Source organism: Aquarana catesbeiana, linkage group LG04 (genome assembly GCF_042186555.1).
Source record: "Aquarana catesbeiana isolate 2022-GZ linkage group LG04, ASM4218655v1, whole genome shotgun sequence".
In the NCBI taxonomy this organism is placed as follows: Eukaryota; Metazoa; Chordata; class Amphibia; order Anura; family Ranidae; genus Aquarana; species Aquarana catesbeiana.
This window is the reverse complement of record NC_133327.1, coordinates 324,778,439-324,806,003: the sequence shown is the minus strand read 5'-3', so window position 1 is coordinate 324,806,003 and position 27,565 is coordinate 324,778,439. Positions and strand designations below refer to the sequence as shown.

The window sequence follows — 27,565 nt, the reverse complement described above, 5'->3', positions numbered from 1 at the left end:
AAGCAGTTTGGATGAGCCTATAACTATAGATGAAGTTGCTAACGCCATAAAAGACCTAAAACTTAACAAAAGACCAGGCCCAGACGGCTACTCGGCTTTATACTATAAAACATTCTCAGAAATACTCTCTCCCATTCTCACTGAAACTTTTAACAAACTTCTAGAAGGACATTCTTTTCGGTAAGAAACACTAATGGCAATTGTTTGTATGATCCCAAAACCCCTTTCTGATGATACTTCCTGTGTGAATTATCGGCCTATCTCTCTGTTAAACCTTGATATTAAATTATTAGCAAAAATAATAGCAAAACGCCTCAATAGCATTATAGGAAAATTAATACATAGAGATCAAGTAGGCTTCATGCCAAATAGACAGGCAGGCGATAATATACGCAGGGCAGTGTTATTGGCACATATTGCTAAAAAACGGAAAATCCCTTTATGTTTTCTATCTCTCGATATTAAGAGGGCATTTGACAAAGTATCCTGGCAATATATGCAATATTCATTACAAAAATGGGGTTTTGGACCCCACTTTTTAACTTGGATCAAAGCATTATATAATAAACCCAAAGCCTATATAAAATATGCTGGATAAAAATCTGATGCCTTTAATATCGAAAGAGGTACCCGACAGGGTTGCCCATTATCTCCCTTATTATTTGCCCTTATACTCGAACCCATGGCCCAATACATCAGAACAAACCAAACTATAACTGGCATTGAAGTAGGAGGTATTACACACAAATTATGTATATTTGCAGACGATATATTACTTTTTCTATCATCGCCACAGGTCTCTGGTCCTAACTTAATACCAGCTCTTGATGGATTTGCAGCCCTATCCGGCCTTATGATTAATCCTAAGAAATGCCTAGTGCTTAATATTTCGCTCACAAACATGGAATTGATCCCGGCTAGGGCTGCACTCCCATTCACATGGGCAGAAAAATCAATCCCATATCTTGGAATTCATTTAACAGCATCTCATTCTGACTTATTCTCAACCAATTATCCTCCTGTATTAAGACAGATCACAAATCTAATAAAACAATGGTCGCAACTTCCTTTATCCTGGATAGGGAAGATTAATGCAATCAAAATGACTATTCTACCCAAATTGCTTTATCTATTCAGAGTCCTTCCTATTCCAATTCCTTCCTATTTTTTGAGAATAGTACAAAAAAGAGCAACTTCGTTTATATGGGGTTCTTCTAAACCACGTATACCTATACACACACTACATCTTCCCAAAAATAAAGGAGGCCTGGGATACCCTAATTTTACTAACTACTACAGAGCAGCACATTTGGCCAGTCTGTCCAAATACCATGCAAAACAGGAAATCCCATTATGGGTATTTATAGAGGCTTCAGAAAATGACCCTCTATTAATATCAAACTTGTTATGGCTTGATCCTAAAGACCGCTTTAAAATTCATAATCCCATAACTAAACACTTCTTATCTCTCTGGGATAAACTAAAAACCAAATATCAGTTACAATCTCCACACAATCCTCTCCTTTCTTTTATTAGAAATCCGGCCTTTTATCCGGCATGGATCTACCCAAATTCTTTTAAAGCTTGGACAACATCAGGCATTCAGACACTAAATAACTTCATAGCATCTAAATCATTCCTTTCATTCCCATCGCTTAGAGAAAAATATGATCTACCAACTCTGAGATATTTAGATATCTCCAAATCAAAAATTTCTATACACCATTCCTAAAGGGGGATACACCATTATCCCAATTATCCATTTTTGAATCAATCTGTACAAAAGATCCATTTGCTAAAGGTACAATTTCATCACTTTATAATCAATTATATGGAGTAGTAAATCTTAATAGACCCTCTTACGTTCAGAGGTGGGAGGAGGACCTGGGACGAACTTTAGAAGACACGGACTGGTCTAATATATGGCTCACATCTAAGTCATCTTCACCCAACATCTTAGCACTGGAGACAAATTATAAAGTCCTAACTCGCTGGTACCTTGTACCCGCTAGAGTGGCAAAATATTCACCTAATAACTCAGCTCTTTGTCTTCGAGGATGCCCAGAAATAGGCACACATTTACACATATGGTGGACGTGCCCAGTAATCCAAACCTTCTGGAAGGAAGTCTTCATGATTGCATCTAAAATATTTAAAAAAATAATACAACCAGATCCATATATAACTTTACTTAATCTAAAACCGGAATGGTTAACACTCTCTCAATTCAAACTTATGATCAAACTAATAACGGCTGCAAAACAAACAGTGGCCAAGGCATGGAAATCTCCTACATTGGTACTAGCAGAAACAATTCACAGAATGAATAATACAATGTCCCATGCTAAGATGGTAGCCATCGATCAAAATCAAATTCCAAAATTTGAAAAACTTTGGCATCCTTGGATAAAACAACAGTTCCTGTCAAATTTCAATGACTCTGTCCTGTTGCCATGGTAACAGATTAAATGACTTACAGAAACACCCATTCTAAGGCTTCAAAGAGAACTAAAAAGAATAATAAACTGATGAGCGGGACAACCTTGTGGACCATACCTCTGCCTTTCTACCCTTTTTCTTCTTTCTCTTTCCTTTTCTCCACCTTACGATTAAAGCTCATTATCAGAATTTATTTGACCTATATACACTCTACCTGTAAACAATATGTATAGTAGGTATAAATCATTTAAATACCTACAAAAGTAACTAAGGAAATTATATATATCTTTAATTTAGGTTTACGTGAACCCAATGTTTAATATTTGAAATTTCATGATATTTACCTATATAAACCCCACTGTAAAACAATGAGCTTACTTTATAGATCCTTGTAAACTTACTTTATGTATCTTTATAATATTGTATACTCAATAAACTTCTTTTGACAAGGAAAATATTGTTATACATTATTTGTAGTTATACACTGAAAATTACAGGGTACGTTTATGTCTTACAGAAGACGATCCACCCATACACCGGGCATTCACCAGCAGCCCCAGGACTGCAAAGTCATCACAAACAATAGATTTACTTCATCCAATCTAAATGAGCAAAATAACTCAAATCAGGACACAAACTTCAAGGAAAAGAACCAAAACAGATGAGGAACACGGTGGCACTGATAAAAAAAAAAGAATGGTGGAGGGTGTCTCTTCTCAACTTCCTAACACTGGTGGTGTGGTATCTGCACGTTCTTTATCTCCATCTGTATCTATACCACAAATTAGTTACCACAAAAAAGTTACTCAGGACACAGGTAATATGTATGATGCTAGAAGCACTAGAGGAAATTTCACACAAAATTCTCAGGTTACTCCTACATTTACTCAATTTCACACACTTGTTCACTCAGCTATGATTTCACCTGCAAAGGCGGGTGCAGTCCCAAAAACTAATACGAAGCACACGGGCATCACTGACTGACAATCCTTATCCAGAATAAGTAAGACAGATTCATGGGTAGTAGATCAGATATACCAACTCACTGTGAAAATTCCCAATTTGAAATAAATAATGTTTCATCACATACCCTTACCACACAAGTGGCTGAAATTCTGCGGTTGGGACTTTTTGTCCCAACACAAACACCACTTATTTTTGATATAATTAGGGCTTAAAGAGGTTGTAAACCTCCATTTTCAAATTGTACCTATAGGTAAGCCTATAATAAGGCTTACCTATAGGTACATAAATATCTCCTAAACGTTTGCTGTTTATGAGATATTTACTTTGCACTGCGCCGATGATGTCGTCAAAGCATGCGCTGTGAAGAAATGGCCCTTCGTGCCGTTTCTTCTCTAGCGAGTGACGTGACTGGCGGCTCCTGTGACTCCGGTCAGTCACAGAGCCGGAGTCCGCGGCCCTGCAAGGAAGAGGGGCGAACATGGATGTGGCCTCCAGTGGGGACAGCGCAAGCTCTGTTTGCAGGTAAGTGTCACATAATGTGCTAGTATGCTATGCATACTAGCACATTATTCTTTTACTTTGCAGGAAACAACTCTGGATATGAGGACGATGATGACCAACCATCCTCGCCGCTCTCTTCCCCGGACCCCCCTGTTCAGGCCTCCATCCTACAGTTACCTCTCCCAGCCCCCTCTCTAAAAAAGAAGTCTAATACATCCCCCCCACTTCAATCCAACCCGAATGTATGGGCTTTTCTTACTCAAACCATTTCTGACATCGAAAAAATGTAAGATTCCAAAAGGACCCCTGGCTAGCGATGACTTTAGCCCTCAACAAAGACAGGTACTAACACCTTTGAGCAACAACTCTCAAATAATCATCAAACCGTCTGATAAAGGCGAGAATGTGGTGATCGTGAACACTTTACAATATAGAAACATGTGCTGGGATATATTGAAAAACCGGCAGTGGTATAGACCTATAACTGAAGATAAAATGTTGGGCTTTCAGAATAAGTTTTTAACCCTGATCAACGAGGCATATATAAATGGGGTAATTGATAAGGACGCATACGAACATATTAAAGTACAACACCCATGGAGGGATCATCCTTCAGATTACAAAATGGCAAAACCCGATTTGTCAAACAGCACGTAACATGCCAGACACGGGGAGTAGTGTATATTACGCTTTGCCCTTGTGGAGCTTTTTATGTGTGGAAAATAATTAGGCCCTTCTGGAAAAGGATCTCAGACCATATCGCATACATTAGGAATGGCCTAGTTAACACTAATTGGGGGGCATGTCGGAGTACGACATAAATTTGATGAATCTCTTATCAAATTAGCAGTTCTTGAAGTGATCCTGTAGGACCCTAGAGGGGGTAATCTAGATCAAAGAGTCCTATGTAAAGAATCAAGGTGGACATATAACCTCAGGTCTACTACCCCCTCCGGGGTTAAATGATATGCTGAGCTATAAAACCTTCCTGTAGGCTATGATACATATGTAGCCAATAATTCTGCTTGTTATGACATCCACTACTATGTACATTATGACCTTATAAGGTGGGGATGGATATAATATCCAGGAGCCATACAATATGTAACATATAGATATCTGAATATAACAATATGTTTCTTTCATGTAAATTGTCCTATAGACAAACATCCATTGATATACTGATAATTGTTATATACGCCTCGTTTTCTTCTCTCTTTCTTTTATGCTTTTGTACAGATTTTGCTTTATTATACATGCCAACAGCCTTCACTATGTGAGCATGTGAGTGCAGCCCTATGGGTGGCCGCATGCACATGGGGCATCTCATGTTGCAGGCATTCGGTCCAAAGCTATCTTATTGAGTCCAGGGGGAGTTATTACTCCCCCTAGAAATAGCTTCCCCACTACTATCGACCTCCCCGGGATATGGAGGCAGCTAGGACCTGGACAATGGGCCTTGCCTGGGGCCCAACCCCACCAGCCGATCACCTGATCAGGGTTGTGGGTGGTGCCATGGGCTAACCTGGCCGACTATGTCCAGTAGAGTTGACCGCTCTGCCTGGGGCCTGTGCACATTATGCGACTGCATCGACGCACAGGACCCTGTGCGTATAACACGGCCGCGTCGGCGCACAGGGATGATGTGATGAGGGAGTGTCCCCAGTCGGGGACAGCGCCACATGAAGCGCCCAGGAGAGCGCTAGTTAATGGGTAGAGGGGGTCGCTAGCTCAGCTGGAGAGAGCGAGGAGCTCACATTAGGATAATTCAGATCTCAGGTAGGTGACCTATCAAGGTCAACATGCTGATGGGGTGTTGGCAACTCTGCTGGGAATGTATGGTCATTCTTATTATGTTTGTCATTAGATCATCTATACCATCACTTCTTGACATTGCATATCTATGCAATGGTATGCTGGGGAGGACTGAATGGAGCGTGGTTTGGTCTCAGCCACTTATCGGTGAGGTATAATCTACATCAATATTAATATGTAGATATGGGACTACTGGATGGAACAAATATTGTGACACACATATATATCTATTTTAGGATATCTAAGTACCTAGTAGCTGTATATGGGGACATGACTATATCTCTTGCATACGTTTGAACAACGAGCTAAAGGTAATTATAATCCAATAATAATATGTAATATGATATAATAATAAATACAAATGCAATATATGATATATAGCCATGTTTCTTCACCTTTAAGATTTCCCAAGTGGTCTCTACATATTGATCTACACCCAATACCCATCTGCTTTTTGTAGACTTGGGAGTATTAAATTGATATCAAGCCCTGTTGGAACTCCATAGACCCTAGATTTTCTTGTCAGGATATTTGTCCTACAGTAAGTGGTCTACACTACATAGCCTTCATGTGTAGCTATAAGGCTAATACACTGACCATTATTATACATACTGTTGTTGTTTTTTATATAGGTTAGATCCTATCTCTCTCCAGTTGTTATCTTCCTATTGCCCCAGCACCCACACAGGGAGCAGTTACGTGCATGTGGCTCATCATTGAGGTGGGTCTCGCACTCTCACATACGGCTGTAATAGATTGTGATGTACAGATCATGTAGTGTATGATATACATATCCAAATATGATTATAAATTGTATTGTTTGGTTTTGTTCTCCTTCATAGATGAGTACTGTGTGGTCTTCATAGGCCCTGTTGAAGCAGTGGCGAAATGCACCGGCATGTGTAGACCTACTTACCAGTGCTCACTCTCTCGTTATATAACCCTATGCAGGAAAATGCTCAATATGGCTTTTGTATTCTACTTCTTTTACTAGATGTTCATGTTGACATCAATGTTCTTTTAAATTTTTTGATACTGAAATAAATATACGTTTTAACATATCTTGAAGAGTTGCTCCTCTTTTGGGCCTGCGATTCTCTTTACAATTTTTTCCTATTGTATACATTACGGGTGATGGCCATGAATGTCACTAATTATTCAATAACTCAAATCATATCTATACCCAAGAACTAAATATATTATACATAACTATAAAATAATATATATATTGTAACTTACCAAACCTTAGATGCGGTGGCTGCATTATATTTTTCTTGTTTTATTTTTTTTTACCTGATGATCCTGAAAATAACACATTTCCTGTCGTAGGGTGACAACACTGTCTTATGCTGGCCTTACACCTGAAGAATCTCGCTAAAATGCGAAACTATGAAAATCACGAATTCAACCATTCAATGGTGCTTTCACATACTCAACTAATTTCAAATTACTTTTGTTTTTTTTTTTTACTCAGCCTGGTTTAAACCGATTGTTCAATTGCCCCCCTTAATTCTTACATAATTGAATGAATATTCTGAAAACAAAAAGTTAATTTTTAAAATTCTACTGGTATAAGGCCAGCTTTACCGTACTGTATTTTGCATAGAACAGCGTTATCACCCTTGAAAGGGACTAAAAAAAACAGTTCTCCCTCTCCCCTTCTCAAAGGACAAGAGTTGTTCCATAGACCATAAAGATAGCTACCAATAATGTTAACTGATAGCAGTTAGCAGAGGCAGAAAGCACAGGAAGCCATTAGCTTACAAGATTTCTGACACAATCAACAGGTATTTTATGCACCTATGGAACAGACATAACAAAATGTGTTTTGATGGTAAAATTATCACACCAAAGAGGAGAAAATATTTAAAACTCATTGTTAGGATTTACATGCATGTTAAGAGAGTCCATGAACCAAAAGCTCCACCCATCCTATATATATATATTATGTCAGTAATAAAACAGGTTCATGTAAATTCTGAATTTACCTATTGCCATAAAACTTTCAAGTGTTTAAAGCTGAGCTCCAGGATTTTAGACACTTTCTAAAATATGCTGGCTTACTGTGGGTTAATTCAACAAGGTGCAAGCCACCTAAGGGCCTCATCTCGTTAATCCACATTTTAACTGAGCGCCAGGAGCATAGCTATCACTATTTTCCGGTGCTCCAATGTTGAACCTTCTGGTCTTAGCGTCAGCAGCTGCAGAGTTGTATTATGTGAGCCTATTCACAAAATACAAAGCCATCTGTAAATGGACAGCGGAGGAAAGGGATGGGAAGAGCTGCTGCTTTATAACAAGCAGTGTCTCTCCTGTCAGAGTGCCGGGAATATAGCGATAGCTATACTCCCAGCACTCAGTAAAAGTGTCAATTGTAAATAAAAGCGATAAGACCACGAGGTGGTATACACCTCATTGGACCTAACCCAGTGGTGTATTTAGGTTTTGTGCTGCCCTAGGCCTGACTAAACTCCCTAATTTAAATATGACGCATGCCTTCCAGTCAATGCCATGCCCCTTCCTGTTTAAGACCTGCCCTCTCATCTGAAAACCACACCCCTTTCTCTTTAGGCTCCACCTCTTCCTCTCTGTACATTAAATGTTGGTACCAAGTGCAGCCTCATCAGTGCCCATCAATGCAGCCTCATCAGTGCCCATCAATGCAGCCTCACCAGTGCCCATCAATGCAGCCTCACCAGTGTCCATCAATGCAGCCTCACCAGTGCCCATCAATGCAGCCTCACCAGTGCCCATCAGCACAGCCTCATCAGTGCCTATCAATGCAGCTTCACCAGTACCCATCAATGCAGACTCACCAGTGCCCCTCAACACAGCCTCACCAGTGTCCTGCAGCGCATTCTCATTAGTGCCCATCAATGCAGCCTCATCAGTACCCATCAATGCAGCCTGATCAGTGTCCATCAAAGCAGCCTCACCAGTTCCCAAATAAGGGTCTCCAATTGCATTCTAATCATACCTGGCCTAGGGGTTTCCTTCATCCACCTCTCTGCTATCAACACAGAGCCCAGGCCAGGAGAAAGTTGTGATATGAAAGAATGCCACAGAGGAGGGTAGGCGGAGCATTAGGCAGATGCACAGCACAGGTTTACACACAGTTATGCCTCTCAGCTTTTGCCTAATAAACTTCTTAGGCACACAGTGGATGGATGCATCAGCTATTGGCAGCTTTCTTCTTCTGGCTGCTGGGCTTTAAACTTCCTGCCCACACATCCAGGGCCATCTTATTAGCATCATGGGACACTGGGCAAAGCAATGCACTGGGGCCCCTACAAGCCTGCCATAATTTACGCACCTACTCTCAAGAATTAAAACCCACTACTACTAAATGCAACCCATTAAAAAAAAAGGGTCTGTGCTGCAGCAATTAGAAGTTTAACACAGGTGGTGAGGAGGCAGCATATTGCCTCCTCAATACATGTCAATTGCCTCTGAAAATAAATCTGTGTGTGGATTGCTTTTCAGAGGAGTGGCAGTCATTTGCAATCCGAGCAGTAGAGGGGGGCATTGGTGCAATTGTCTAGGGGGAAGGTGGTGTTTAAACTTACTCACCGGGGGCGTGGCCTGGACGGCAATGGGATAGGACGTGTGTGACCAGCGCTCCGTCCGTGGTACATCCTGCAACCAGCATCCTGAGACCCCAAACAGTACTCTGTGCCCCACATCTGTGCCAGAAGGACCCGCTACACCCGCCGAGCCATGTCTCCACCGAAACGGAGCACTGTAGCCTCATCGTCCCTAGAAAGATCCCGGAGGACGGAGCGGGACCGCGAGGGGCAAGATGGCGCCTCCTCCACAGCACACTCTGCTCCCCATACAGAGCATGAGGCAACTGATACAGCGCGCGTCCTAGAGGTGATCTCCCTATGCCAATCCACCCTCACTACCAAGCTGGAGGAGGTAAAGGTGGACATTTCCTTAATAAGACAGGATATGACTAAACTTAGGGAAAGGGTTACTGAAACGGAGGCCAGAATTAGCCGGGCTGAGGACACTTTATACCCCCTACAGCATTCCCAGGATGATCTGAAGCGACAAGTTCAGATATTGGCGCAGAAACATGACGATCTGGAGAACCGCGCTCGCAGATCCAACTTGCGCTTTATTGGCCTGCCTGAAGGTTCAGAAGGTACTGACCCAGCTACTTTTCTAGAAAAACTCCTCATTTCAACCTATGACAGAGAGGCCTTCTCCACCACGTTTGTGGTGGAGCGCGCACACCGCATGCCTGCACGCCGACCACCTGAAGGAGCCCCTCCACGCACATTTATTGCGAAGATGTTGAACTTCAGAGACCGCAATGCAGTTCTCCGCATGGCTAGAATTAAGGGCAACATTCCGTTCCAGTCAGGATCTGTCTCAGCATTCCCCGACTTTTCTGCGGAGGTGCAGAAACAACGCTCCAGATTCACAGAGGTCAAGCGACGCCTTCGAGCACAACACGTCAAGTATGCCATGTTGTTTCCTGCCCACCTACGTGTGGTGGGTGAAGATCGAGCATACTTCTTTGATGATCCAACACTTGCCTCGGAGTGGATCGACCGACGGGATGCAGAGAGAAACAGACCAGCCTAACGATGATGCCTCCATATGCAGAGGACTAGGTGAGACCTCAGGCCCCCATGCAATCTATAAACATTTACCGCACACACTGTACCCTGATCAAAACCACTGGCTCTATTGGGAGCTGCAAAACACTATTTGACAAACACCCTGCAGTGACAAAACCCCTATAGGGTTCACTCCGGAGCAGAACACACAACATGCCCAGTACCTTTACGGCTGCAGTGACTTGCCCATGTAGTCTCTGATCAGAGTACATCCCCTAAGCTTCTGTGCAAGATTTTGATCCGCCCCGATCTGGGGTACACATACCCCTGTATTTCTCACAATGACTTTACCCCATCGAAAGAAGAGACTGCTCTTTCCCAATAGACCTTTTCTGCCTGGTTCCTTAGACTCCTAAAGTTGGTCACAGTCATGTCTGTAACAGGAGGAATGAGGGAGGAGATCACGGGGTCACCAGCTCAACATTAATAGTTATGGTTTACAATACGTTTTATGAAAAATCTGTTACTTGCTACTACATACCACTATTGGGCGTAAGAATGGAACATATATTACTATCAAGTGTTCCACAGACGTACCGTCTAAAATCTCGATGCTGGACTACCAACCAGCGAATTATTCGCCCCTACCACTAGTGTGATATATTGTCACCGGCATAGTTAAATAAGCTTTAGCCGGTGTCAATACAGGTAGTGTGTACTATCAAGTGCCATGGTACCTACTAGTGGTTGCACAGGTTATGGGTTTGATGCTCCAGCCAAGTATGGGCGGCTGAGAGCAGGGAGGGGGGATTGGGAACTGTTTCACTTAAGTTTAAAGAGCATGTGTTCTGATGCGATGGAATATACTTGTAATGAATATGTATGGTATTACTTGACACTAAGATGGATCACTGTATGGGAAGCTGCGCGTGTTGAAGCTGAGCCTGCCCTGGGAAAACTTATCCAGCCGCACCCCTACACACACCCATACGACACATATGATTAACGTAAAATTCCTAACATGGAACGTCCGGGGAATCCGGGACACAATTAAGCGAACGGCAATCTTTGGCTGCCTTAAGTCCTATCGTGCGGATATAATTGTATTAGTCGAAACGCACATAACAGGCCAGCTACAGGTTGCACTGAAACGCCCATGGATAGGGTGGGCGTACCACGCCACACACTCTTCCTACTCCCGAGGGGTTTCTATACTCATTGCCAAAACTACTCCATTTGGCATAATTTCAGTGCGGACAGATCCCCAGGGCAGGTTCATCTTCCTGCATTGTACTATTAGTGGCTCACAATATCTGATTCTTGCCTTTTACATACCCCCACCTTACAACTCTGCTATAGTCACAGAAGGGTTACTATATATGTCTCAACACCCTGCCATCCCTGCTATTTGGCTAGGGGATTTTAACACAGCCCTAAACTCTACTAGAGATAGATTACAGTCCCTTCAGTGCGCCCAAACCCCTGACAGTACCAGATTTGGGCGATTAATGTCCGAATTCTCCTTAATAGACACATGGAGATCTAAATACCCAAACACCCAGACCTTCTCTTGCTTCTCGGCTACACATTCCACCATGTCCCGCATAGATTTCATACTAATCTCAGAAATACTCCTCCCACTGCTAGCAGACTCAGGATATCACACCAGATCCCTCTCAGATCACGCTCCTTGTTGGGCAACCCTACATCTAGCCTCGCACACGGGATCCCACACATGGCGCCTTCATCCCTTCTGGCTCTTTGCCTTAAAAGACCGGGAGGATATTCAAGAGGAATGGCAATATTTTTTTAATCGTAACAGGGACACCGCTTCGGTAAATATGGTGTGGGAGACATTTAAAATACATGTCCGTACAATCCTTTCTTCACGTATAAATAGATTGAAGGCCTCTTCTAAAGCTGCACTACACCTTGCCTCTGAAAAGGTAGAACTAGCAACTAAAGAATTTAACCTAGACCCCAATCCAGCCACGGTATCAACACTCAAACTACAAACCCGTATTCTAAACCAATTACACTTTGAGAAAGCTAAACAAAAACTTTTCTTCTCAAAACAACGGATATTTGAGATGGGTGAACGAGCGGGTAAATTATTGGCGTACTTAGCCCACCAAGACACTAACCCACCGGTTGTGGTATCCTTGATAGAACCACATAATGCACCCTTAACAGACCCTATATCGGTAGCAACAGCATTCCGTACATATTACGCCGACCACTACTCCTCTAAAGTAAATGTCACTGTTCAAGAGACGCAGACATTTCTCCTCAATATACCATTCCCCCAAATCTCAGAATCTCAGATGACAGTCATGGAGGCCCCTCTTACTGCAGACGAGATTTCATCTCTAGCCCCAGCGAAAGCCCCAGGCCAAGATGGCATACCCCTAGATTTTTATGCAGAGTACTCCGAGGTATTGGTCCCTGATCTACTCAAATTATACAATTATATCTTCGAATCTGGCTCCCTACCTGAATCCCTCCGACGGGCAGTAATCATAGTGTTCCCCAAACAAGGAAAGAATCCCCAATATCCGGAATCATATCGCCCAATATCACTGCTGCAAGCAGACATCAAAATTCTAGCAAAAGTTTTGGCCACTCGACTTAATCAAATTATTCTCTCCATTATCCACCCTGACCAAACGGGATTCATGCCTGGAAAGAACACAGCCATGAATCTACGACGTTTATACATGAATATCCAAGCGACCCATGAGAACATAGGAGACCGAGCAGTGGTGGCGCTGGATGCCGCCAAGGCATTTGACTCCGTGGAGTGGGAATATCTGTGGGAGTGCCTTAGGTGGTTCGGATTCGGGCCCAGATTTATAAAATGGGTACAACTATTATATTTCCCACCAGAAGCTAGCGTGCTTGTGAATGGAACGCTATCAGACTCTTTCCCGCTGGAACGTGGTACCCGCCAGGGCTGCCCACTTTCCCCACTCTTGTATGCCCTGGCAGTCGAGCCCCTGGCCATCTCCCTCAGGATGCACCCGGGCATTAGAGGTCTCAGGGTTGGCAACCTGGTAGAGACGGTGAGCCTATACGCTGACGATATGCTTTTATATTTGGAGGATACTGGCCCGTCTCTCCAGGCGGCCCTAACGACCATAGAGGAATTTGGGAAACATTCCGGACTAAGTATGAACTGGTCTAAGTCGCAAATTATGCCCCTAGATCTAACATCACCCACGCGCCAATCAGCCTCCCTTTCATTGCAGAGAGTTGCCTCTTTCAAATATCTAGGTGTATTAATAACTAGAGACCCCAAGGATTTTATCGTCAACAATATAGAGCCCTTATTTACATACTTGAAATCCCGTACACAAACCTGGACTAGACTCCCACTGGGAGTGATGGGGAGAATCAACCTTTTTAAAATGATTCTGCTTCCAAAATTTCTCAATATACTGTGGAACTCCCCAGTACTTATCCCCCTAAAAATTTTCAAAGCCCTAGATCAGATAGTTAACTCCTTTATATGGGGATCCAACAGACACAAGCTAGCTTGGAATACCCTAAAAAACCCCACCACCGCCGGAGGAGCTGCTCTCCCGGATTTACACACATACTACATAGCTGCACAGATTTCACACCTTTTTCATCTCCATAAAACTGACAAAGATAGATACCAAGCTTTAGTATGTAGAGAATCAAATAAGGATATACATTCTCCTCTGCAAGTAATATTTAGAGGCAAGGAAGGTACGGGTAGAGGAATAACTCAGAACCACATGCTACACCAACATAAAAGAATCTGGGAGATTGCGCTTAAAATAACTGGAGCTGATTTCTATCACTCGCATACACCCTTATGGCATAACCGCCAACTACAAGAACTATTGCATATACCAGCTGCTACACTGTGGGCTACTAAGGGAATCACATACCTATTTCAGGTACTTACGCCTCTAGGGGTGAGACATTTCCAATCACTTAGAGAGGAGTTTGATTTACCCGCACATATGCTGTTTAACTATATGCAACTAAGACATGTCCTACGGGCCCAATTCACAGATGGATTCCCTAACACACAAACGCTACCAATGGTTGAAGTGATCACAGGCGAAGAGCCAGCTAAACTGATATCCAACCTCTATAGCATCATAAGGGCGCGATCAGTAGCAAGAATTATAGATAGAGCTAAAAAATAGGTGGGAAGAGGACATAGGCCCAATAGAAGACTCGGATTGGGAGAAGGCATTGGAGAATGTTAAGAAATCATCCCCGACACTATCCGACCGTTTGACTCAATCATATATTATCCACAAAGCCTACCTTACCCCCTCACGGCTGGTCAAATTCTCACGTGACCAGGACCCAAACTGCCCAGGGTGCTTAGCTAACCCATGTTCATTTGTTCATTTAATATGGGAATGTCCAAGCATTCAGCACTACTGGACACAGGTTATAAAATTTTTACATGATCACATGGGCTCACCCCTACAACTTGATCCCAAAACATGCCTACTAGGTATATTGCCAGACGCTGACACTGAAAAGTATTTGGCAATTTTGCTCTACGAAACCTTGTTCTGTGCCAGGAAAGTGATTGCCAGACACTGGATGAGGGTTAATCCTCCCACATTTCGAGCCTGGATTGGTGAAGTAAACAAAACACTGCCGTATAAGCAAGTATTATATAGCCACAAAGGGTGCCCGGCCAAGTATAACAGAATCTGGGATAAGTGGCTCAACTCCAGTGAAACCTGTATTGAATAACTACATAAATGAGAGATTACCTGATGAAAGCAATACTTACTATGCGTTGTTTATTCCTTAATGTTAATTGAAATACCATTATGACAATTGGATATGGTTGGAGAACTAAGGGGAGAATATAATGATACTTAGCGCAATGTACCCAAGGACATTAGCACAAGTATGACCCTCTGATGTAATGGAAACCGTACCTAGCAAACTCTTTTTTTTCTTCCTCTGTTCGCACAAGTGTACTTTGATTATTTGTACCATTGGAACAAATGTATTCCGTATATATATGGTTGTTGTTTTCTTTCTCTGACAATCAATAAACATGCTCTTGTTTAAAAAAAAAAAAAACTTACTCACCAATTTTCCAGCCTCTAGTGTACATGTACTCCAATTTGCCACCTGTCCCGCACACCTTAACACACACACAGAAAGCATGCACATGTGTGGGTATGTCTGTGTGCGCATCAGGGGGTGGAGTATGGACGCAGCTGAGAGGGCAGGCACAACAGGAGGAAGAGGACGGACATGGTATTGGAGGGCAGAGCTTGCATGCGTCACCAGGGGGCAGGTTACCTGAACCTGGAAGAGACAGCCAGGCTCTCAATGATGTCAGAAATAATAGGGTTAGGCAGGTCACAGTAGGACAATGCTAGATTCCCTGAGCAGGTTAGTTGGTTTACGTAGATACCAGCAGTGACAGAGGAAAAAGGAAGGGGAAAAAAAAACACACACAAACAAAACACAGGGACTGAAAATTTTCTTTAAGTTTGCCACACATGGCTCAATTTTTGGCACCACCTGGCTCAACAAACTTTGATTAACAAAAATCAAAGGAGCCACATTAGAAATTGTTGGCTGAACAGTGACTGCATCACTATTTGTCTCAGATGCTGAAGCTGTCTGAACACTATAAATTTGTCTATTCACTCTGGAGAAAACTATTCGATTTCCCTCATTCAGTCCAAAAGTGTGTATGGCTAGCATTCGTGTTTAGAGAACTATTAAGCACTTTTAATGGATAACAGATCTCAATAATATATTTCAGGCAGATCCCAACCACCCTAAAAAGAATGTGAAATAATTACAATTTTAAAATTCACCAAGCTTTATACCATTAAAATGTCCTCCATAAATGATCTGCATTGCATAATAACATTGGTCCAGCATCCCACAATAAAAGGAAGCATTACCTGATGGGCCGCTGGGGAAGCTGAAAATCACTGTAGCGTTAGCCACTACTACAGTTATAGCCGCAATCTTCTGGGTACTAATATGGTTCTATGTGAGCAACTTCCCCTCTGCACACTAATCACAGGGGGTTGCTCGATCAGCACTGCCACCATTCACAAAACACCTTGCATTGTTTTCAAATAATACAAGGCATGGTCCGATTGGATGCCAACTACTACAGTAATTTTCAACTTTCCCAATGGCCCATCAGGTGTGAGATATGTGTACTTTTAATGTGCCAAGTTGAATCAATGTACTGCAAGTAGGCCATACAGATCATTCCTGGAGTTCAACTTTAAAACTACAGCAGCATCCTTGGAGGCAAAAAAAAATATATAATTTTGAATAATCTTCACAAATTCTGCCAGTGAAACCTAATGAGGAATAAGTTTATTTTCACTCCTCACTAGTAAGCCATATGCACAGACAGGCATCTCATCTGGCTATTTGGTCTTTCACCCACGCACAACTGCATGTTGCACAGAAGTCCTGGGATAAGAGAAAATGTCACAAAGTCTGCAGAGTAATATCATAAGGTAAGATATATATCTAGGCACCACTTCCACTGAATTGAACTATTGCCAATACAAAGCTAATCCACAATATATATGATCAGAGATCTCTTACTTAGCACAACATTAGCCTATTAAAATGATACAAAACAAAGTAATAAAAGGCCCTTCCCCCGTTGCACAGTGCGCATAAATAAATAAATTATAATTTATCAAAAAATAGAGATCAGCTTAAAAGGGTAACTACCCTTTCGTGGGGGGGAAAAAAATAGCAAATAAAGAAAAAACATTATTGCATATACAATTGCAACACAAGCCATATTGTAATCGAATGTTATTAAAAATGACCTTTCCTTTTCAATCTGCAGCCCTGTAATTTTCTGTAAAGTGCAAAGCAATATGGCTACCTGGCGGTGTTCTATACACAGAATATGTACTGAATGCCCCCCCAGAAACATAATTTTCTGCTTGTGTGATTGGCCCACCAATTTTCCCAGAAGTCTGCACTAAGGTAACAAGTCAGATTTCAGGCATCCCCTGCACCAAAAATGTAATTTTTGGTAAGATACTTTTAAATAGGAAATCACGGGAGGGATGCAGGCCCATCAGCTTTCCTCATTACAGGTGCAGCAGCTGATTTATAATTATGAAATCACTCCCATTAGACTCACTCAGCACAGGGGCACAGAGGAACAAACAGTGATTTCTTAAGAATAACAAAAGGTGGGAATCTGCAATAAAGTTTGTTAAAATCCTTGTAGTGTACATAGATCACTCAGAGGGGAATGTTTTTTTCTCAACAAATGTGGCGTTACGCTTTAAATATTCAGCCCAATATTTATTACAGGCAATTATTTAGCACCAATAATTTACACAACAACAATTCACATACTGTACATTCATATCAGCCTCTGCCTCAAGGGTTTTATGATCTAAAGTCCCATCTCACATGCATACCGTACATATACATGTGCACACATACACAAACACACACTAGGCCCAATTTAGAAAGGAGATAATTAACCTACCAGCATGTTTTGAAGGGTTGGGGGTTTGGGAGAAAACTGGAGCACCCAGAGCAGCCTTTCTCAACCATTTCAGCACAGAGGAAAACTAGAAATTACTCCCTGCTAAAAATAACCATATCTACAACTTATGGCACATTAGTGTGATGGTCAGAGGGAAGAATGCTCATTACACTTGTGGTCATTGGAAAGAAATGTCCCCTTACAGATAGCTACAAAAGATCACTGGTGTCAGTGGGAACTTATCTGAGAGGCAGAAATTGCTCAAGGAACCCCTAGCAACTTCTGGAGAAACCCTAGGTTTCCATGGAAGCCTGGTTGAGAAACCCTGACGCAGAGTAAACAAATGCAAGCACAGGGAAAACATGCAAACTCCATGCAGATAGTGCTCTGGCCATTACCCGAACCAAGGAACCCAGTATTGCTAGACAAAAGTGCTAATCACTGCACTGCTCCCCCATAGGGAAGTGTCACAGACATACATCCAGGTACATTATTTCTGAAAAATAATAGTATCAGTGTTCCCTCTCAATGGAAAAGTACTTACCGAATTATGTCTTTACATTTTAACTTATATGACAATAGGTGGAGTCAAATTTTTCATGGACTTGATTATAACTAACACGAAAACTGAAATTTTGTGTTTTTATTGTTGCACATTTGCATTACAAAACTGGTGTTCTGGAGGACCTACATTTTATTAATGGCAATATAATTGTAGATGGAGGGGAGAAGGGTTCAATTAAGGCATGGTAAATTATTTTCTAAATAATTTAATTCAACTATTTACCATCAATCAGTGTTATATTACAAAGTGGTGCCATTTCTTAAAGATAACCTGTTATAAACGGGTAATATAATCTGAGGGTATTATTTTTGATTGTGTAGTTAGTGTATTTTTAGTGACCACATAATTGAATTTATTTTACTTTTTACCTTTACATTTTTGCTATGACTTTCACATATTTACATGCAGCAGCTTTCACATTTTTGTTATTGTACAACTTACAACTTACGTACAATAATAAATAGTGTACAACTTACAAAATACAGAGATATGTAGATTAGCCACTAGAGGGAACTTTTAATATATAATTATATCAGCTGTTGATTTAAGCTATTATCCCCATAAGGAATGCACTGATTTCAATGAGCTGGCTGACTTTTAGGGTGCATTCACACTAGCGAATGCACCCACACGGTGATTAGCTGCGAGAACTGCAGCAGGGGTCCCTGCGATTAGCGGTGAGTAGGCAGCCCCATTGAAAGCAACGGGAGGCTGCCCACTCGCATGTAATCACTCATGCAATGATCACGTGTGAGTGATCGGCCCTTGATACAGTCCCTGGGAGATATGCTGCAAAAACCCAGTGGTGACTCATATTATCAGCACCTATCCAGAATTAAAATGTAGATGGAAAATTTAGAACTTTAAAGGCTTCTTTAAGTTGCAAGGACTTGAAATGATCCTAAAATAAAATAATATGGATTGAGAGAAACTATTGTAAAATGAAAAATTCTTACCTTCTCATCCTCTGTCCTAACAAACACTGTGTATCCAACAGATGGTGGCAGAGACTGATAAATTCCTTCAACATACTTTCTTATTACGGGGACAGATTTGGCATCATTCAGTATAATGTCTTCTTTGTTAGGAAACATAGAGAAGAGCATTTCCATCTCTAGTAGCTGAAGTTCAAGGCATTCCTTAATGGTGGCACTCATAGTAATAACAGAGCTTCTTCCAACCTTACCTATGATAACATACATAAGATAAATCATATAAATTACAAAATACATCTTCTTATTCTTGACAGTAGAAAAAAAAACATGTTAAAAGATGGGTAGGTCCAGAGATTTAAGTTGAGCTTGTATTCTCCCTTCCTGCCTTCCTATTTTAATGTAATAGCCTTCTTTATGAACAGATATTCTCAGGAGGTAGGTAGGGTGGGTCCTATTTACTTTTTTCAAGAAATGTCAAGATTTAAATATAATTTCAGCTGTTTGTCATTTAGACATTTTCACACAAACAGTTTTCATAGAATGTTATGTACCGCATGTTTCATCCTATGATCAGTTACCACTATCCTGGTTTACTTTAGGCACATTAGCTCCTGATCTCACAATTTCTAGCTATGATCTGTGCCCAATGTGGTATATGAAACCAGGAAAGAAGATCAGTGAAAATATAATTGATTTCAAGATATCATCTGTACTCCAGATAATAGCCCAGCATGGTAGGTAAAACCAGGAAAGAAGGTCACAGAAACAAATTATTGATTTCTAGGTATGATCTGCACTACAGATAATGACCCAGTATGGTAGGTGAAACCAAGAAAGAAAGCTAGAGGTAACAAAACTGATTTCTAGTTATTATATGCATTTCAGATAATGGCCCAGTATAGTAGGTGAAACCAGGAAAGAAGGTCAATGGTAATATAACTGATTTTTAGCTATGATCTGTACTCCAGATAATGACTCCGTATGGTAGATGAAACTAGAAAAGAAGGTCCGAAGTAACATAACTGATTTCTAGCTATGATCTGTATGTCATATAATGGCCCAGTAAGATAGATAAAATCAGGAAAAAAAAAAACAGATGTAACATAAACGACTTCTAGGTATGATCTGTACTCCAGATAATGGCCCAGTATGGTAGGTAAAACCAGGAAAGAAGGTCACAGAAACAAATGATTGATTTCTAGGTATGATCTACACTACATATAATGACCCAGTATGGTAGGTGAAACCAGGAAAGAAAGCCAGAGGTAACAGAACAGATTTCTAGATATTATATGTATTTTTCAAATAATGATGCAGTATAGTAGGTGAAACCAGGAAAGCAGGTCAATGGTAATATAACTGATTTTTATCTATGATCTGTACTCCAGGTAATCGCGTCGTATGGTAGGTGAAAATAGAAAAGAAGGTCAGAAGTAACATAATTGATTTCTAGGTATGACCTGTACACCAGATAATGGCCCAGTATGGTAGGTGAAACCGGGAAAGGTCAGAGGTAATATAATTTATTTATAGGTATGATCTGTACTCTAGATAATGGACCAGTATGGTAGGTAAAACCAGGAAAGGTCAGAGGTAATATAATTTATTTATAGGTATGATCTGTACTCTAGATAATGGACCAGTATGGTAGGTGAAACCAGGAAAGGTCAGAGGTAATATAATTTATTTATAGGTACGATCTGTACTCTAGATAATGGACCAGTATGGTAGGTGAAACCAGGAAAGGTCAGAGATAATATAACTGATTTCTAGGTACGATCTGTACTCTAGATAATGGACCAGTATGGTAGGTGAAACCAAGAAAGGTCAGAGGTAATATAACTGATTTCTAGGTACGATCTGTACTCTAGATAATGGACCAGTATGGTAGGTAAAACCAAGAAAGGTCAGAGGTAATATAATTGACTTCTAGGTATGGTCAGTACTCTAGATAATGGACCAGTATGGTAGGTGAAATTAGGAAGGAAGGTCAGAGGTAACATAATTGATTTCTAGGTATGATCTGTACTCCAAATAATGGACCAGTATGGTAGGTAAAAGTAGGAAAGATCAGAGGTAATATAATTGATTTCTAGGTATGATCTCTAGATAATGGCCCAGTATGGTAGGTAAAAGCAGAAAAGGGCAGAGGTAATATAATTGATTTTTAGGTATGATCTGTTTTCCAGATAACGTCCCAGTATAGTTGGTAAAAGTAGGAAAGGGCAGAGATAATAAAATTGATTTCTAGGTATGATCTGTTCCCCAGATAATGGCCCAGTATGGTAGGTAAAATCAGGAAAGGCAGGGGTAATATAATTTATTTATAGATATTATCTGTACTCCAGATAATGGCCCAGTAAAGTAGGTAAAAGTAGGAAAGGTCAGAGGTAATATAATTGATTTCTAGGTATGATCTGCACTTTAGATAATGGCCCAGTATGGTATGTAAAAGCAGGAAAGGGCAGAGGTAACATGATTGATTTTTAGGTATGATCTGTACTCCAGATAATGTCCTAGTATGGTTGGTAAAAGTAGGAAAGGGCAGAGATAATAAAATTGATTTCTAGGTATGATCTGTGCCCCAGATAATGGCCCAGTATGGTAGGTGAAACCGGGAAAGGTCAGAGGTAATATAACTGATTTCTAGGTACGATCTGTACTCTAGATAATGGACCAGTATGGTAGGTGAAACCAAGAAAGGTCAGAGGTAATATAACTGATTTCTAGGTACGATCTGTACTCTAGATAATGGACCAGTATGGTAGGTAAAACCAAGAAAGGTCAGAGGTAATATAATTGACTTCTAGGTATGATCAGTACTCTAGATAATGGACCAGTATGGTAGGTAAAACCAAGAAAGGTCAGAGGTAATATAATTGACTTCTAGGTATGATCAGTACTCTAGATAATGGACCAGTATGGTAGGTGAAATTAGGAAGGAAGGTCAGAGGTAACATAATTGATTTCTAGGTATGATCTGTACTCCAAATAATGGACCAGTATGGTAGGTAAAAGTAGGAAAGATCAGAGGTAATATAATTGATTTCTAGGTATGATCTCTAGATAATGTCCCAGTATGGTTGGTAAAAGTAGGAAAGGGCAGAGATAATAAAATTGATTTCTAGGTATGATCTGTACCCCAGATAATGGCCCAGTATGGTAGGTAAAATCAGGAAAGGCAGAGGTAATATAATTTATTTATAGATATTATCTGTACTCCAGATAATGGCCCAGTATAGTAGGTAAAAGTAGGAAAGGTCAGAGGTAATATAATTGATTTCTAGGTATGATCTGCACTTTAGATAATGGCCCAGTATGGTATGTAAAAGCATCAAAGGGCAGAGGTAACATGATTGATTTTTAGGTATGATCTGTACTCCAGATAATGTCCCAGTATGGTAGATGAAATCAGGAAAGAAGGTCAGAGGTTATATAATTGATATACTGCCTCTGTTGGTCACCATGTTTGTGAGTTTCCCATGGTGACAAAAGAAGGTACAATGCTCCACAGCAGAATATCAGAGTCTACAACAAGCAAGAACATTTAGAAGAAAAGAGGTTTAACCTTAAACTACGTAGAGGGTTCTTTACTGTAAGAGTGGCAAGGATGTGGAATTTCCTTCCACAGGCGGTGGTCTCGGTGGGGGGCATCGATCGACCGCAACATACAGGGATATACAATGTAATACTGACATATAATCACACACATAGGTTGGACTTGATGGACTCGTGTCTATTTTCGACCTCACCTACTATGTAACTATGTAACATAAAAACCACATACAGTACACATGGAGCTATTTTGTTATTTAATAAGCATCCTGCAAAAGAAATGCAAATAATTTTAAAATCATTAGACTGCTCAGAAAGTCAAGAAGACTGCAGATTATTCATGGAAATAAGATTAAAACAGAGGCCCTGGTTATAGTAGCACGCAGTTTCCAACAGAATTGATTCCAACCAAATTATATGTCATTATCTTAAGACCAAGTCTCAGCAGGAGCAGTGCATAGCATCACATTTTTCCTTTCTTTCCTCCTAGAAATACTGTACTTCACAAGACACTAGCAGCAAAGTGGACATCCTGTTTTCTTTTTAAACTCTGTGTACTTTCTCATCACATGGCATGACCTGCTATACAAAATAAACCCTTCATGTTCCCTTAGCTGGATGCCACATGTACAAGCTATGCAAACTGTGGCAGACGAAAGGCATATCGCTGCCTATCATAACAACATAAAGCAGCAGTAAAAGGGCCATGTAGGTATATAAATTTGGGAGCTGCTATTGCTAACTTGCCTTAAAAAGGTGGAAGTTCTGGGGCTGATTTACTAAAGGAGTTGAGATTCCTCACAAAAAATAAAATGCAATTATCTAATCATGTATGAATCCAATTACTGTTTACTCATTTCGTCTGCACGATTGAATAACTGGGGGATATATTCAAACAAATACATTGGGGTCTAGTTTTAAAAAAAGTTGCTGATCAAATATCTTATGTGGGATACACAAACTCAAATTTTCCGCGCTTAGGACAATGTTTTAAAGGAGAACTGCAGCCCCCCCCAAAAAATGGAAAAAACCACCGAGGTGGAATCCAAAAAATTAAGAAATCTCTGGTGGGGAATGTGGCGCTGTTCAAAGATGTATGTAATAAGATACTAATATCCTACAAAGTGGTGGTAGTATATAAAAAATACTGTAAAAAATCATAAACAAACAACATATCAGGTGTATGTGTCACAGGTGTAAAACAACACATAATATAAAAAACATATGATTATAAAGTCAAGTGCAAATGCGGTATGGATAATCCTAAAAGAAATACGTGCACTCAAAAAGGGAAGCAAAAATAATGTATAAATATGTGCGTAATATTAGTGCTAGTCTGCAAAATCGCAAAGGAAAAAGCATAAAAAATACCCCCTCAAAAAAATAAATAAATAAATAAATAAATTATATGCAATGTGCTCTTGTTCCTTTCTGCTGCTTTAGTGTTCAGATGTGGCTGATGGGACTATAATCTGTATGCCTGTTATATATTCAAAAACTTCTGCTTCGTTTACATGGAGGCGCCCTCCAGAGACAGTCATCACACATCTTTTATATCAGTTGTGGAGTTTTTAGTTTTCTCCACCAGGGGGTGTTTGGCCGGTGGGCCCCTTCTTCGCCATTATTACAAGAGCGCAAGTAATATTCCCCGCTGGGTGGGCATGTTGCTCTGTTAACAATCCCCCACTCTTATTGGACACACGGCGCCTCCCTGTTGTATATTAGGACGTATGGTGTACCAAGATGGCCGCGCCTCATATGACGTCTTGATGACGAAACGCGTAAGGCGTGGTCACGTTGGTACACATACGTCGCTGTTAGTTTCTGTTCGTTCACTTTCGGCAGCTCGGCTGTGGAACGCAAGCCGCTGCCTAGCTACTGTTCCAGCCATCGGCCTTATACTAGCCGGCGGAACAGGTTCAGCTGCTAGTCACTGTTTTTAACTATTTTATGTAAGCTGACTGAACAAATAAAAGTCAATTTGGATTTACACTATGAGGCTCCTCTCTTCTCCATATATACGGACACGATCTGGTGGACTTTTTTAAAGGACCATTGATAGCCCAACCAGGAAGAAGATCACGGAAACACAGAGGGGGACACCGATCGATTTCCTGCTGGTGGATTTACTTTCATTTGCCCATTACCCCTGCAGGGGTTGGGCTTTCCGGTGAGTGGGGACACAATTGGGGGTTCCAGAGAAGGAGATTATATAACGACCACAATTATTTACACGGGATTCTTTTGGAAGCAAAGTCACTTTTCACAGAGTTTCTTCCTTCTTATTTTTACATATATAGAACTTTAAACCTGCTCGGACACTTATATCATTTGGATTTGATTTTTGAAAATTCTGCTACAGTACCACATTAATTATTTATCATACTATTGTTTATATCTGTGCATATTTTGGATATAAAAAAAATTTTTTTTTTTTTTTTGGGGTATTTTTTATGCTTTTTCCTTTGCGATTTTGCAGACTAGCACTAATATTACGCACATATTTATACATTATTTTTGCTTCCCTTTTTGAGTGCACGTATTTCTTTTAGGATTATCCATATCGCATTTGCACTTGACTTTATAATCATATGTTTTTTATATTATGTGTTGTTTTACACCTGTGACACATACACCTGATATGTTGTTTGTTTATGATTTTTTACAGTATTTTTTATATACTACCACCACTTTGTAGGATATTAGTATCTTATTACATACATCTTTGAACAGCGCCACATTCCCCACCAGAGATTTCTTATGTGGGATACACACTATAAGAAAATCGGGCGAATGATCGTTCGATTTTCCTCGTTGTTTCACAGCAAATCGGAGCCGATAATTAAAAATTCATAAGAAAATTCTCGTCGGATAAAGGCTTTTTTTTTGTTGTTTATTGTTTCTGATCATGCACAGTCTTTTTTTTCAGATTTTTCTTGTATGAAAATCATACAAAAAGGGGACACATTAAACTAAAATCGTTCGTTCTGTTCCCGTACGAGAAAAATTTTGGAGTTTGTCCCTTCGGGAATTTTCGTACGAACATTCAGAATCGGCTGTCAAAAGTTGTGTACACACTATACAAAAATCGTAATTCTAGCTCGATTTTCTTATAGTGTGTATGAGCTTTTAAGCCTTCACACAACTGTCATGAATAATGTAATATGTTTATTTTCTATGATCAGCAGTTCTATCTAGTCGCCATTAATATAATTGCCAGTTCCATCTAGTTGCAGTATTTTCTTGAAATACCCCATTATTGGCACTAGATAACATATTACACAAAATACGGCGAACATTCGTGACAGCAATGCGAATATTTGAGACATTCACTCAGCAAATTTTTTTTATATAGAGACCCCATTATGTCAAGATTCTCAACTCCTTTAGTACACACACCTCTATGTGGCTATTATTTTTATCCTGACTTCAATACATAGTGAATCACTGGGGGTTATTTAAGAAAGGCAAATCCACTTTGCACTACAAGTGCACTGAAAGTTCACTTGGAGGTGCAGTCGCTGTAAATCTGAGGGGAAGATCTGAAATGAGGGGAAGCTCTGCTCATTTTATCATCCAATCACATACAAGCTAAAATGCTATTTTTTATTTTCCTTGCATATCTCTCTCGGATCTACAGCGACTGCACTTCCAAGTGCACTTTCAAGTGCACTTGTAGTGCAGAGTGGATTTGCCTTTAGTAAATCAACCCCTCTGACTTGAAATAAGCGCTAAGCGGTCTTACAAGCGTGCTTTTTAAAAAAAAAAATACACTTTTTTTAATTAAAAAAATAAGACAACAGTAAAGTTAGCCCAATTTTTTTTGTAAATAGTGAAAGATAATGTTACGCCGAGTAAATTGATACCCAACATGTCACACTTCAAATTGCACCCGCTCGTGGAATGGCGACAAACTTTTACCCTTAAAAATCTCCATAGGCGAGGTTTAAAAAATTCTACAGGATGCATGTTTTGAGTTACAGAGGAGGTCTGGGGCTAGAATTATCGCTCTCGCTCTAACAATCGCAGTGATACCTCACATGTGTGGTTTCAACACCGTTTACATATGCGGGCGCTACTCAAGTATGCGTTCACTTCTGCACACGAGCTCGGCGGGATGGGGCACGTTAAAAAAATTTTAATTTTTTTTTCTTATTTATTTTACTTTTTATTCTTTATTTTTACACTGTTCTTTAAAAAAAAAAAAATTGTGTCACTTTTATTCCTATTACAAGGAATGTAAACATTTCTTGTAACCTTGTAATTGAACAAAAGCATGACAGGACCTCCTTAAATATGAGATCTGTGGTCAAAAAGACCTCAGAACTCATATTTACACTAAAACGCAATAATAAATAAAAAAAAAAAAAAAATATCATTGACGTTGCTTCTGCCCTGCAATGGTATGGAGACGGGTGGGGGCCATCTTCTCCTCACTCAGCTCCATACCACACAGGGAGAAGAATCCGATCTCGTCCACCGCTGTGGCAGAGGGCACCGGAGCGCGGCGGGAGGGGGCCCTCTCCCGCCACCGATAAAAGTGATCTCGCGGCAGAGACTACATCTTCGCCGCAGAGACCACTTTTATCTGAAAGCCAGCCACCTGCTGAAGAAGTGGATACCGGGGTTATGGCAGCTAGCTGCTGCCATAACAACGATATTCCCATAGCTCCCAGCTGTCCCTGATTTTGAGGGACTGTCCCTGATTTGG

General features: G+C 40.5%; 1 protein-coding gene across 5 annotated transcripts in view; it reads right to left on the bottom strand.

Annotated features, from left to right (window-relative positions):
• Positions 1-27,565, bottom strand: part of RWDD2A (RWD domain containing 2A) — a 64,195-nt gene that overhangs the window by 5,332 nt on the left and 31,298 nt on the right. For all 5 annotated transcript variants that reach the window (XM_073626877.1, XM_073626875.1, XM_073626878.1 and 2 more), the window contains one exon: positions 19,321-19,550. In XM_073626877.1, the coding sequence (XP_073482978.1) occupies positions 19,321-19,550 (230 nt within the window). The remainder of the gene's footprint in view (positions 1-19,320; positions 19,551-27,565) is intronic.